This window comes from Emydura macquarii, unplaced genomic scaffold (assembly GCF_026122565.2).
Source record: "Emydura macquarii macquarii isolate MOO-44397 ecotype Brisbane River unplaced genomic scaffold, CSIRO-AGI_Emac_v2 contig_2846, whole genome shotgun sequence".
In the NCBI taxonomy this organism is placed as follows: domain Eukaryota; kingdom Metazoa; phylum Chordata; order Testudines; family Chelidae; genus Emydura; species Emydura macquarii.
Genome location: NW_027132983.1, coordinates 571,243 through 586,649, shown reverse-complemented (window position 1 = coordinate 586,649; position 15,407 = coordinate 571,243). Strand labels below are relative to the sequence as shown.

At 42.2% G+C, this 15,407-nt stretch overlaps 1 protein-coding gene across 3 annotated transcripts in view; it reads right to left on the bottom strand.

Annotated features, from left to right (window-relative positions):
- Positions 1-13,394: 13,394 nt before the first annotated feature.
- Positions 13,395-15,407, bottom strand: part of MAPKAPK3 (MAPK activated protein kinase 3) — a 65,281-nt gene continuing 63,268 nt past the window's right edge. For all 3 annotated transcript variants that reach the window (XM_067568093.1, XM_067568092.1, XM_067568094.1), the window contains one exon: positions 13,395-15,237. In XM_067568093.1, the coding sequence (XP_067424194.1) occupies positions 15,079-15,237 (159 nt within the window). In that variant the 3' untranslated portion in view covers positions 13,395-15,078. The remainder of the gene's footprint in view (positions 15,238-15,407) is intronic.

Genomic DNA, 15,407 nt, shown 5'->3' with positions numbered 1-15,407 from the left:
CCCCCTTCTTCCCTTCCCACCCTTGGTTCTGGATCAGCCCACTCCTCTGTTTTTTTGCTTCCTATAGCGCTTGGCTCTGATCCACAAAGGTACTTAGGTCCCTATGTCCCATTTTAGGCTCCACTGTGATCCACAAAACTTGCCAAACACTCTAGGGGCCCTAAACTTACTCAGCACTTAAGTTTTCAGGTATAAGTTCCTTTGATTCCTAAATGTCTGCCACCAGATACATGCACTGTTGCCTCCATCTAGGCATCTGGCTGCTTAGCTCTCCCTTAAGCCCAAGAGCAATCCACCAACTGGAGGAAGATAGGCAGACATGCCTGTCTCACATGTGGGACCCAATCTGGTAGGTGCACTCAGAGGCTACTTACTAGATCAGGTCCCATTCAAAATCTGGCAGGAAGATGAGGAGGTGATGCTACCACTGCCTGTTTTATAACTTTTAGCCCAGTGGCTGGCACACTTGCCTGGCATGTGGGAGGCCCAAGTTCAATTCCCCCCATCTGGCTGAGGGGGAGAAAAGACTTGAACTAGGGTCTTCCACCTCTCAGGAGAGTTCTCTAACCACAGAGTTATGGGATAGTATGATGTGGGGCTCCCTCAGTCTCTCCTGTTGAAGCTATTCCACTGTACATAAATAATGAAAGAAATAGTCATTGGAGCAGAGAGACTTTGGGTCTCCCACCTCCAAGGTGGGTGCCCTAATCACCAGGCTGCACTGTCATTAGGACAAAGAAAGGGAATGGGAATGACCATTTGACTGGCATAAATACTTAAATAGTCATTGAGCCAGGGGAGGGGAGGCATTTCAATGCCTACGTCCCATTGTGGATTTAGGCCCAAGCCTCTTCTCTAGTCACACAGGCCCCTCTTTAATATTTAATAGCACATGATTAAAAGAGAGTAGTTGCCAACATCAATGGTCTTAAATTACATAACTAATAATAAATTTGGGATCACTCAGGTAAATCCCAATTTTAGGACCACTCATGAATTGAGTGGTTATAGGAGTGAAGTATGAGCTGGTTTATTAGATGAGTTTTTGCTGTGAATGTACTCCTACCTACATGGATAACTTTTTTGAGTATATAATTTGCTGTTTGAAAATTCTGTAGTTACAATATAGGTGCTGGTTTCTTTTTTAATAGTATAGTCCTTTTTAAAAGAAAAAAAATCAAACATACTTTGAGAGTTTTCTGCTTGTCTCATGCACTTAAAAGCTGAGCAGAATTTCCCATGTCTCAAATTAAGTCAGTTGATTGCATCTAATTTGACTGTTTCCTCAATATAGAAGTCACCAGGTAGCAACAGCTATAATTAAATTCTGATCAGGAGTTCCATGACAATACCCTACCTCTTGACCTGCTTTCAGTTTCTCATAGCTTCTCATAGCATTTTTGTTGTTCATCCTTCATCACCCAAACGTAACATTTTTTCTTATGCAAAATATACAAAAAAAAACCTCTTCACTGGTTAGCCCAGACTCTGCAGCCTCACTCAGCTGGTTCCATTCCCCCTTTAATTAGAACTCCAGTAGCAGGGGACTGTCTTAATCCTCAGTGCTCCACCAGCACCCTGTCATAACCTCAGTGTATCATGTGCAAAACATAATAGTATTTTTTTTAACCTCACAGGGGTGTTATGCAAATGAATACACTGATGGTTACTGCAGTGATGGAAGCCACGGCAGCAGCGAAAGCTAGCAGGTATATTCTTATGAAAGCCTCTCTGTCCCCCCTCAGCACCTTCTACTGGCACTAGCCCTCCCAGTTTTGGCACAACAGAGAAATTAAGACATAAAACTTGTTATATGGCTTCTTTCCAAGTGTTTCTGTAATGCAGGGACATTCATAAACAACTGTGTGCTCTTCACTGCTCACCAACCAGCCATTCCTTTCAAACAGACCACTCAGATCCTTGTAGGTGCTCTTTGATTCTACTGGCTTTGGTGTTCTGTTCCCCTTAGCAACAAACTGCTCCATCACCTAGCTATTCTAGGAGGAATTCACAAGTGTAGGCATGGTGGAATGGTAGTGTTTTGGCAAAAAACCTAGTAGCCTCAATACACAGCCCACCTACAGTTTTTTTTCCCTCCCAGTATGTAATTGTACCTATGAGTCATTTTATTAATCCAAAGAGAAGGATAGAAAACAAGTGAACAAATACACTATTTCACAACTGTCTGTCTGTACTATTTACTTCTCTGCTAACGAACGAACAGCTAAAACAAAATTATTCTAATTGGCAGCAGCTTCAAAGGGCATTATCTGCTCTTTGTGAATAGCTGCCACATGGCTCCGGCCAAGGATTGCACTGTATTGTCAGATGATGATATTTATGGCTCACAACTAAAACGGCAGTATAACAGAAATTTTTCCAAGGAAAACAGTATGAGGAAACCTATCTACAAATCAAGGAATAGAGAGTATATAACAAAATTTCCAAAATGACTGCATCTTTTCTTTACAAAAACCACTAAACAATGACATACACAAAGGAATTAGAGATAGAGCTCTAATATTGTCAGGCAAGGATCAAGCCTGTGCTCCAGTTCATGGCAAGATTGGTCTTTTACTTTGCATGCAGCAAGTCATGTGATTAAACAGAGGCTCTGTGTGGTTTTTTTGAGTACATTGTATATACATGGACAGGGAGGGGTAGGGAACATGGTTGAGTGAGACATTTCTTAAGCATAAATTATACAAGCAACTGCTTGAAACCTCCTATGCTCTCATGCACTCTCTCCCTCAGACACATGGCAGTACTCCCTCCCCTCCTCCTGTGGTATCTTCTGTAGTTTTTCCTTCTGGTGGTGAGGCTGATACTAACCATGTCTTGAAGGGCCCCAGGCAATGACTTCAGTTACTTGACACTCAGTTTCTACCCCTTCCTCCATGCAAGTACAGTATGTTGACCTCAGCTTCCCCATCACCTGAGAGGAAGGAAGCCAAAACCCTTTGAATCAGAGGTCTAGCTATGTTGCCATCAAGTAATGTTCCTTCTCCCTGGTGGCTTGGAGATAGCAGTTTCCTAAGAGAGGAGTCAGCATAACTCCCACCAGGAATGCCTCGGTGCTGTCACTCTGTTGATGGAAGCAGCTCTTCACTTTTATCAGTTTTCTCTCCTGCAGGTATAGCATGGGGATTACTAGACTGATCCTGCAGCCCAGCTTTGTGGCCTCATTGAAGTGCTGCAGGATATCTATGCGCTTCTTTGTGAATAGCCAGTGGGAGAGTGATATGCACAGCCTGGTGTCTGTGCTCATATGGAACCATTAATATAGAAAACTTGCATTGCTGCTGTCTGATCAGACAGGTCTCTTTGTGCTGCATTGCACCAGCTGAAATGGGTACAGATCTTCCTGCTCATCCCATTATCCATTGCATAAACCCAACAGAGATTGTGGGGCCTTAACTACTCCTCTGACAACATGCAGTTTATCCAGGATGTTCCTGGAGATATTTTTCAAACCTACACATGGACAGAATGGCATGCTGTTGACTGAGTGTGTATGTGTTGTCAGTGTTGCTTCTAGTTTATCTGCTGCTGCTGACCCACTGGGCCATAACAGACACATGAATTGTCTGACAACTGGTCCACGTCAGTGGTCAGGTGAAATTTCCCACCTTTGCAGTTACTCAGGGCACACCATACTGCTACAGATCCAGCACTGCTTTTTTCGCAAAATAATAGTAGCTAGGTATCTGCCATCTGGGAGTAGCTGCAGCCATAAATCCTCTCAAGCCCGCACCCAGCACCAAGCTAAGAAAAGTCCATGGCCTGCATTCTAACACATGCTGTGGTCAGCTACATGGCCTTAAGGTGGCTATGATATTTTTGCCCCCTCTGAACACACCTTGCTATGGTCTGGTGAACTTAGCTAACTGGTTGTGTCAGCCTCTGCTCTGTAGTAGACTCAGTGCCTGTTTGCTTTTCTGCTGATCTAGCCTACTGCTGCATGTGTGCTTTGTGACTATGTTCATTGTGTTTCAGCCTTGCTGATGTTTCCAATCTTTTGGGATCATAACTCAGACTGACCCTACCACTGCAAAGCTGGCACTGGTACAGTCCCCAGAATCAACTTAGAAATGTTGCCAAACCCAGGAGGACGTCTGCTTAATGTGTTTTTTAGGGGTGGGTTGGACAATTGTAGTGGGTAACTGTTGCTGAGAGATGCTGTGTAGGAGCACTGCTTTCCCCTCTCACTGTTCCCACCAGAACCACATCCAACAAAGATGGAGACAATTATTCCACCTGTCCCCACCTGGGAGCTGTGACTGACAACTACATCCTTTCCAGAACTGAAATAGTGGAGCAAAGTTTTAGAGGGATCTGTAGCTGATAGTGTCTGGGCATTAACATGCTAGAAATCAAGCTCTAGAAAAGAAACCATCTCATATGGTACTTGAATAACTGGAGCTGTAGAAACCTCCTCCTCACTACTCTCCCCACCACCTGCATCTTGTCTGGTCAAGTGTACCCCCCAGGGGAATATTCCTCTGTGGAAGAGCTGCCTGCCTCAGGCGAAATGGATTCTGCTGATTCCTCTTAGCAATCTGGTTCCCCACTTACTGGGAATCCCCCCACACTTACTGGGGTTCATGGTGCAGAGCATCCACAACAGCTTCTCTACTGAGCAAGCCCATGCCTTAACAGCTGGTCATTTTTCCAAGCTAAATTGTTCCATTGAAGATGGAACTCGTCTTGGGATCTGCTGGTTCCACTCACACAGGTCCAGTGGCTATAGGCTAGTGGGAATTTCAGAAAGTAGTTGACAAGGTTCCCTCACCAAAGGCTCTTAAAGCAAAGTAGGCAGTCATGATATAACAGGGATGGTCCTCTCGGGGACAGTAACTGGTTAATAGATAGGAAACAAAGGACAGGAATAAATGGTCAGTTTTCACAATGGAGAGAGGTAAACAGTAGATCCCCCAAGGACCTGTGTTGTTCAACATATTCAGAAGTGATCTGGAAAAAGGGGTAAAGAGTGAGGTGGCAAAATTTGCAGATAATACAAAATTAAACTAGCTAAGTCCAAAGCTGACTGCAAAGTTTTACAAAGGAATTCCACAAAACTGGGTAACACAACGGCAGATGATATAGAATGTTGATAAGTGCAAATGCACATTGGATAACTTAATTCCAAATATACATACAAAATGATGGGGTCCAAAGTAGCTGTTACCACTCAAGAAAGATCTTGGAGTCACTGTGGATAGTTCTCTGAAAATCTCTGCTTAATGTGAAATAACCGTCAAAAAAGCGCTAAACAATGTTAAAAACCATTAGGAACGGGATAGATAATGAAACAGAAAATATAATGCCACCCTATAAATCCCTGGTACACCCATACCTTGACTACTGCATGCATTTCTGGTTGCCTAATCTCAAAAAAAAAAATTATAATTGGAAAAAGTACAGAGATAGACAACAAAAGTGATTAGGGATATAGAACAGCTTTCATATAAGGAGAGATTAAAAGGACTGGGGCCGTCCAGTTTAGAAAGGAGATGACTGGGGGGATATGATAGTGGTCTATAAAATCATGAATGGTGTGGAGAGAGTGTTTGTTATTTATGCCTTCACATAATACAAGAACCAGGAGTCATCCAATTAAATTAATTAGTATTAGGTTGAAAAACAAACATAAGGAAGCACCTCTTCACACACACAGTCAACTTGTGGAACTCATTGCCACAGGTTATTGTGAAGGCCAGAATCATAACTGAGTTCAAAACCTAATTAAAATAAGTTCATGGATGCCTACCAACAAGTCCATCAAAAGCTATTAGGCTAGGTGGTCAGAGACCTAACTGCATGCTCTGAGTGTCCCTAAAACTTCTGACTGTAGATACTAGGACTGGATGGATCACTTGCTAATTGCCCTGTACTGTTCATTCCCTCCGAAGCCTCTGGCACTGGACACTATCAGAAGATGGGATACTGGGCTAGATGGCCCATAGCTCTGATCCAGCATGGGTATTCTTATGTTCTTACAAGTCTCTGTGAGGAATGTGGCAATGTCGTTTATAGTGGGAGCAGTGTTAGCAAGAGACCTTTTTATTGTTTGGAGAGTCAGACAGCTGCTGAGTGTGACCTGGACTGCTTTTGTTCCCTTTTCAAATCTTTCAGAGTAGGGGGGCAGGCTTTGTCTAGTGAAACCAATGAACATACCCTGTTTCACAGAAGCTCAGAGCAGCTGTGGAGGCCAGAGATACACAATAGTTGGCAATTATTGCTTCCTTTCACCAAAGATGCAAGTTCACAGTCATGCAATCATAGCTCACTCAAAGGCTCAGCCTGGCACTAAACAGAGAGCTCCTGCTCACTCTGTGACATCATGTGTCAACTGAACTAATCTGAAGCAATGTGCAGTCAGATCCAGTGAAAGACCACACTGGGAAATATGTAACAAGTCAATCCCAGTATCCACTACCCTGAAATGAAGTTTTTCCACATCAAGTCAAAAAGAAACAATAAAATGAAAGTAAATGGATGAAGAAAGTTGGAATGAACAGAATAAGAAAGTCAGATTAAAATGATAAAGTTGGAACAAAATACTCCATTGTCATTCAAATCATGTCAAGTTTCCCACTGAAATAGTCATGGTCTTATGAAACATTTTGATGAAGCAGCACTGACAGAAAACTGTTCTGTCAAAGAGTTTTCAACCAGATCTAGTGATTTATGTATTTGTTATAGCAACTGCTAGTGCTTTCATGAAATAGGTCCATCTCTGTAAAGCCATGGATCTGGGACACTCACCAGTGCTTGGACATTTCATACAGAGGCCTTGTGCTTTCACGGTTTCTTCACCTCTCCCTTTTTCCACAGGTGGTGCTGTGCACCTGAAAGCAACCAATCCTTCTATCCCACAGTCTTGGGTTTCTTATGGTAAGATAATTGCTGTTAGGGACAACATTCTTACAGAGTGACCCTGAGGAAGCTGCCACAGAGGAACTATCCCTCACTCTCCCAATATCCAAAGCTCTAACTGGGTTGAATTAATTGGGAGAGTCATCCATTGTCTCGGGGCTTGGTGTGCAAGTGCAGCGATGGTAGAGGAGGGTCTCAGGAACTTGGCATGGCATAGGGCTAAACCTCCCATTCCTAAATATTTTGGGCTTTACCTCCTTGCTACTCTGCCTATAACATAGAGTTCAAAAAAGAGAGAAGAGATGGAGAGGCAGCATCTGAGTCAAAACAAAGATAAAGAGACATGACAGAATAAGTCTCAGGCATGAGACGAACTACATAAATCTTCTTCCAGGTCAGAAATTTGCAAGGTTGACAAATGCTCAATAAAAAGGGAAGGTCCACTTTGCCTGATCATATATCTTTCTTTAAGAGCAAAGAGAGAGCACCCAAGTAACTTTGGGAGAGTGGGAATGTATCTGATAACTGAACAAATGCACTGTCCATATGTTATCAGCTACTCTAAAAATTGAGCCTGATTATTAGGTCAATGATGGTATTTACTCAAAGGGCTCATTCACACCCATAAGGCACAGCCTTGCATTACAATTCTCCAGAAATAGGTGGAATACATTTTGTACCTGTCCTTAGGGAGATTTAATTCTGAATTCAGGAACTGCTCTAAGATGGGGCAACAGCTAATATCCTAACCAGAATTTTCCTGGTTCATTACTGAAGTAATACATTTTAGATTTAAAACTGTGAGGTTCCCCTCCTCCCCCCAGTGTTTCTACACCAACACATTTTATTCTAATTTTAGTCTTTTGAGAAGTTTCTCTTCCAGATCTACCCACCCTTTTTCACATTTAAATAATTTTCAGTTTCAGAGAACTCAGTTTTAGTGGGTGTTTCAGTAGCTGTGCAATAAGAAATGTCTCCCAAGAACAGCTTTCCAAGCTTCTCAAAGCGGTAAGCAGGGAAATTCAGGACAGCAATTATAGTGCAAATAACCATCCCATTTAATTGCAAGGACCTGAATTAAGCTGATGAAACAAAAAAGCAGGGACCTGTTAATGAATAAAGTGATTAGAAGTGGTTGTGAAACAAAATACATTTGTAATTAACTTCAATACATTGGAATGCAGCACAAATCAATTCTATAAGAAAATCACTTTTTCCCACTTTTTGGATTCTTTATGCCCCACACTGCCCATGATTGGCACTCTTACTTTATAGAATTCAATCGTATAGGCCAATGTAAACATGAAAAATAGTACCCCATCCACTTGACAATGTTGGTCCCAATTTCCAGGGGGAAATTAAGCTTTGCTTCACGTTGGACTTAGAAGGTGGAGTGGTACCCATACCATCTTTGAGTTCCACCTCTCCTTTGGTCAAATAGGGGATAGGCTGGTTCATGGTGATTCTTATAGCTGTTTCAAGACTATTCGCTATGCCTGACCGACTATAGCCTCAAAGATTCAGGGATTGCTGGAATGCAGTAGCACTCCCTCCCCTTACCTGTCTCTACTCTCTGCAACACAGGAGGTGGTGAAGGGAAGCCACTGATGCCGCCTTCATCTGCCTGGGGATTCCCTCATGAAAGGGAAGCCACAGTTGGATGGCTTGATGGCACCTTTTTGCTGCTGGAGCATGTAAAGGGGCACAGCAAAGCCAACAATCTGATATTATGAGGTAACAAGAGTAAAACGGGAAAAACAAACAATAATAATAAAAAATTAGAAATCCCTCCTGCTAGGCAGGGGAAGACTGGAAAGACAAGTAGAACTGCATTGGACAAGGACACTGGCACCTGGATTGGGACACCAAGGAATGTCTCAGCCAGACGCAAGAAAACACAGAAGAAAACGTCAAAGAACAGTAGTGCTTCATAATCCAACTGCCACTGTCTTCCTCCAGTGATATGCTTATAGTATATTTTGGATTTAGAAGCGGTTAGTACAGTTAAGATTCCAAACTCTTGAGGAGTCCTGGGTATCTGAATCCAAGATGAGCATGTAATTTCTTGAATGGCTCTGAAAGTTCTCTACAACTGGAAGCTGCTGGATGGTTTTGGAAATAAGGTTAGATTTATCCAGTCAAAACATTTCTGGTGGAGAGGGGCTTATAATATCACTTGTCATGATAGGTACATACCCACATGTACTGGAGTCTTGTTCCATTAGCTATGTGTGCACATACAGAGCATTGGACACAGGAAATGAAAATTTTGACTGATGAGGTTGCTCAGGACTCAGGGTACTATTTCTCGGGGAAAGTTTTACATCAGATCCCTGCCTACCTCCAAGGACGCCATTATGCTGATGGTTATTACATCTCCATCCATTTTCTAAATCCTCAATCTTGTCCCTCAGGACAGACACCTTTTAACCAAATTATAAGTATGCCATATAAGGAAACCATGTTAACCTCCACTTGCTTGAGGCTTGAACCTCAACTTTCAAATTCCTTGCTTAATTGTCCATCTACATCTAGATCATAGGGGCAACATTCTCAGGATGACCAAGTCAGTCAGCCTCTGTTGTACAGCTCTAGCCATTTGCAGTAAAACAGGATAAGAAAGCATATTTGGGGTACAGAACAGCACTCATGATGCTAGACACTTGGCATTTTTCAATTCCCGCTCCCTTTTAAGCATGACACCCTTCACCCCATATGAACTTTTTTTTTTTTAAACAATCCAGTGGGTAAGACAGTCCCATTATTAAGGCTGCATTTCATTCACACAAAGTGCCTTTCTTTCTAATGAAAACAACACATTTCATTAACTTTAATAGTTGGAATTCACTTAAGTTCAGTTGAAACATTTCAGTATCTTTGCTTGTTTAGCTAAGCATGGTCTCCTACAGGCTTTTTACCTGCAGGGACTTCTTCCTAGAAGGTTTCCCTACTGACCTCCTTCCCTCTAGACTGCAGCAGCTTTTCCCACTGACCTCCTTGCTTCATACAAGCCCTGTCTCAGGGCTTGCAACAGGAGCCTGACCTGTTCTCTGTAGATCTTTCCAGCCTGCCTTCACCAGGCCCTCCCTAGAGAGAGGGAGCTCCCCTGCTGCCTCTATCTTGGAGAACCTTCCTCTGACCCGGCTCTTCTCTTTCTGTATATAGTTTCCCCTGTCTCTTTATGTAGTCCTCCCTGACCCTTTCATAGCTGGGATCCCTAATGGTAATTAAGCCACCAAAACAGGCTCGGATGGAGGTTAACTATAGGTCACAGGAAAGGTTGAGCCTGATTCCTCTTCAAGCAGCTTAAATGAGGAGCTTGCCCTGCAGACTAGACCACTGAGAATAGCAGGGTAAGGAGGGAAACAAACAAGAGTTTAGGAGAGAGGATTCTGGTTCTCATCAGAGGAAAAAAGTATGGGTTTTTTTTTTTTAGAGAGTTAAGAGGCAAAGATGGAACAAACCAATATTGCAGGGAAGAGAGGCAGATAGCTGGTGTGAGTCTGGTGGAAAAGTAGAAGGGGTGGTGTAGAATTTGAGAATGAGCCTCTCAATTTAAGAATTAATTCTTCCCCCCCATGGAAGAGAATTTCCTGGCGCTAGTTTAATCTGAGTGTTTGTATGTGGGAGGGGCAACTGGGGCTAGATGAATGCCGTTTTCCCCACAATCTAATAGATGTTTAAAAACATTTTCAAAATGTATTCACAAATGTATCTCCAAGGCCATCAACTCCCCATCCCACCAATTACCTCTCTTTTCAAAAAGCCTCACAATCAAAATTTAGTCAGACACTGCCCCTCCCCCCCAAAATGTAATTGGGACAAGAACAGGAAATTAGATCAAACTGAGTATGCAGCACCCTACTTTTCCCTGATTTCAGGCATGTCAGGAGTTGCAATATAATTGGGCTTCCAAACCCCAGGCAATGAAGAGTTAAAGACATACAGTCCCCAAGACTGCATGCTGTGTTTTCTCAATTAGAAGACACAGAAGTAGAACAATACCTTACGACTAAAATTAATTTTGAAGTATAGCATGTCAGAAAAGGTTCATCACAATGTATATTTGTTCAAAGACAAGGAGGTAGCCAGACGTATAATACAGGCAGAAGAAGCTGAGGGAGGGAATTACTGTATCTGCGTGTGAGAGTGCGCGTGCGTGAGAGGGAAAGAGATGGGCTAGAGATAGACACAAGGGAAGCATCAGCCCATAAGCAATCATTATTAAAAGAAACGGGGGTGGAGGAATTGTGCATGCAGTTCTTATTCAGCTTCTACCTCAAAAAAAACCAAAAAAACCTTAATCCATGTTTTCTTTGCGGCCGGTCCTGTTGGTCATTCACTTCTTTCTCTTCCTGGCTGTGTCACCTCCTCTATGTGCCTGATTAATATGTAAATGAATTTGTTTTATAATAATCTATCCTCTTTAAAAGCAGACAATAAATTTGGACCCCAAAGTAGTATGTTCCAAAGAAGCTGTTATACCAAGTAGGAGGATTGCATGAGAGCAGAGTAGGGTTCATGGAGGGAAGACCAAATTACAATAGCTAATAATCAGAGCACTTTATGATGTGTGTGGTGTGTGTGTGTGTGTGTTGTGATAAGATGGGTATTTTGTATAACTGAGCTAATCATAAGGGGAAGGTCTTCTGTATACTGTGGGAATCCATAGAATATAGAGCACCATTCATGCCTTGTCTTGCAAACCTTTTCCATGGCAGAGTAACCTACATTAAGGTAGGTGAAAAAAATCACTGCACTTTCACAAGCGCTTCAAAAAGTTGCAACAACTGGCAAGAGAGAGAATAAAACCCTTTGTCATTTCATTGCTGACATTTCAGTATCATTACAAAAATCTTTAGGATGTGGATGCTACCCACTAAAAGCAAGTATGTTTGTTCATATTAATCCCAGCCTTGCTTTTTACGTACATCGAGACTTTTAATACTCACCATTTTGGGCTGTAACCAGTGCAATGATGCTGAAGAACCAGAAGGTGGCTCCACACCCACAAAAAACTTTGAAAGATGCCTTGGTTGTCCAAGGCCTTGTCTACTCTACATCTTCAGCCATGTCAAGGGAAGGGTTACAACATAAATATCCCCAGATTCGGGTACAAAACATTTGCACATTTCAGTGAGGAAGGGACACTAACCACATGCCCAAACCCTGCTGAAATCTTTGATGTATCCAAGGCTTTGGCATGGCTCAGCAACATGGCTAAAACGAGGCTGGTCTATGTTGTAAATGGAACCAGGTTGTAACACAGCCATGTTGTAACCAGTTTCACCTACATGGCTAAAATTGTAGCACAGTTGGGCTTGAAGGCTTGACATACATTGCATGGCATTTATCTCACACGTTCCTTTCTCCCTCATTAAAAGAAGTTAAGCAGAAATACTGCCCCTGCCCTCATTTTCATGCTGTGCTTTGGAGACCTTCCTCAGGCTCCCTTTGTGGTTTGACTCTTAGCGCATTCCTAATGTCATGGTACAACAGAATGTGATGGCATTAGTCAGAAAAATAATATGATGTCACAGCTTTCACTTTCCAGGGACTGTAATTCAAGTACCTGAGGGCCTGACTCACCAGTTTGTCACTCCAGTTTTACAGTGGCATAACTCCATTGATTTTGAGGGAATTAAACTGCTGTAAACCTAGTGAAATGTAGTGATGAACTGGACCCTTAGTACTCTGGAGTTCTCCATGGCAAATGACTAGTGCTTAAGCAAGCCCCTAAAGAGCACTAGACTGCTTCAACGGACAAGTTAGGAGGAAACATGAGCCACTGTTTTGCAGGAGACCAATAGCTCAGACTTTTAACCTTTGGCTGATGGGGGGCCCATTGTGGAGGATAAAGAACACTTGGATCATGATGGCTGTCGTATTTCTATATTATTGGAAGCTGGGAGATTACTAGAAAGACATCCTTTGCACACCCTGCCCTGCTAGCTGGGATACTGGAGAACACATTCCAGTTTGAAGAAGTGTACAACTCAGATAGCTCGAATGATGCAGTAAGTACCTTCTGAAAACAGATGAACTCTTGGGAGGAAAGATGGATGGCCTTGTGGTAAAGGCACTAAATTGGGACTGGGGAGATCAAGTCCTAGCTCTGACACAGACTGCCATCCATGTGTCATTGGGCATGTCACTTAATCGCTCTCTGCCTTGTTATCCCCATTTTATAGATGGGGAATAATATTCCCTAACGCACCAGAGCATTATGAGTATAATTCAATTAATGTGAGATGCACTATGGTCATGGGACGAGCTAGACTGAGAACATGAAATAAAGCTTTAGTACTTGCATTTACAGACACTGCTATTTAAAAACAAAGATTTCAGAGCAAAAGTGTTCAGATAACTTAAGTCGGACAGCCTTTGAGTGCAAGTGGTATTTTTCCTTTTTAAACATTTCCTTTCCTGCCAAAATCCTCAATGACAATTATCTTGTACTGTACCATAAGCCCCCACAACATTTCAATGAAAACACGGACTACTGTAGGAAGAAATGCTGGAACATGATCATGATTTATTAAAATCATTTTGTAAAATCCTAAGAATATCACACAGAGAAAAATGGATGGTTTGTAGGGATAACCAGTGCTTCCTACATGGGACCAGAGCCCATCTGTAAGGTCCAAGCATGAAGCACATCTTCAGTGGAGAGATAACAAGTTCAGTATGGCTTTCAGATAGAGTGGAAGATCTGGATCCTGTTTGGCAGGATTGCTTTATCTCCTGTATGCTGCTGTCCTCCTGTCTGAGCCTTTCACCCCCTTATTTTCCATGTTATAATGTGTTTATTTGCACCATTAAAAGGACTTAATTTCACCTTAAAAACTCTCAACATTCTTGCTGATATTTTGTTTGCCTCAAATAAAACCTGTAATGCAGTAAGAGGAAACAATCTGAACATAAAGTGGAAGAACAAATTAATAAACCACAGCCAGAATACCATAAAACAGGAGTTTGAGTTAGGAAAAAAAGAGAATGGGTGCATATCCATGAGGGGACTCTGGATCCAAGTGTGTTGTTGGCATAGGTTTACGCTTTCTAGTGTAAGAATGGGTCAAAATGCTCCCCAACATTTAAAGATTGCTTGTTAAAACACAGTGGGTATAGTGGCAAAAATAACCTGACAGAAATAAGCACCCTACATTGGGCTCAAGACCTGCAGATAATAGAGTGGATGAAATCAGACAATGGGATTTGCTACAGAGAACAACCCTTCCTATGTCTTTCTGGACTTCAGAAGCCTCTCTTTAGAGCAGAGTCTGGTATATGATAGTTATCCAGTTGTTTTCACTGAAGGCTCACAGACTCAGTAGGATTAGTGACATGTTCTGAGTCCTAATTAAAAACAAACAGCTGCATGTAGATTTAAAAAAAATGCGAGAGAGGGATATGCCAATAGGACAGACATGGCATCATAGTAATTGTAAAAAATGAACAAGCTATTAAATTAGAAAAGTGCTATAAAACCTGAATTTCACATAAGACTAAGGGTCTGTATGAATAAGGAAATGCCTCCCTTATTCCATCCATTAGCTGCACAGGAAGATTTTCCTAAATCAAGGGCAATGCTTCCCTGTTCAGATGATGATGTGCCGCTGTAGGAGTTAGACCTGGAAAATACTCTCTGTTCTCACCAATATTAGCATGAGCTGCCATTCAGATGCACCAGCAACATCAAGAGCTGAGACTGTGCTGCTTGTGTGAAGAGAGCGATCACATTTCACTCCATTCCCCATGCCCGTGTTTGAACCTTAAACCTACCCTAGCAGAACTCTTTGGTCTTCCCCTCCACAAGCTCAAAATTACAGTAGAAGTCACTCTCATAGGCTGTGATTAAAGCTTTTATGTATCAGTATTCTAAGACTTGATATCCTGTACCCTCTGCTGCCCCAAAACAGCTAAAGCTGTGTCAAAATTCCACAGCTGCTGATACTGCTAGGTACCCCTGGCAAAATGCAAAAATCATGTGACAAGAACAAATCCCTCTTAAAAAGCAAAGCTCAGATAAAGTTTTAGAATGATGTAGTCTTTAACACTCCTCTCTTTGCAGGCCAGATTCCTCCTTTTCTCAAGGCCAGGCCCTTTGTGGTATAGGGTGAGCTGACCCTGCTCATTTTTATTTGTTCCTTTTAATTTTAACTCTCCACCCTCAAGTCTTCAATTGCTTATCCTTTATTCTCATTGGTTGTTACATCCTGGGGCTGCGGAGGAGGTGCCTGCCTGTTTCTGTTTCTTGCGGCGTTTGTTTAGGAGGCGGTTGTTAGATGTTTTCAAGTCTTTGATTTTCACCTGGTCGTAGTCTACTCTCATGGTAGCCAAAGCACTCGTCATCTCTTCCTGAAACCACAGAAAGCAATTGTGAAAACAGACACATACAAGACCTCCATTCCATCCTTTTGGCGAGTGACTGACAGAATGGAGACCTGTCATTAGTTATATTATAATCAATAATAGATTAGCCTTTTCTGTTGCCTGGGCTGAGACTAAAGGTATTATCGCCTGCTACT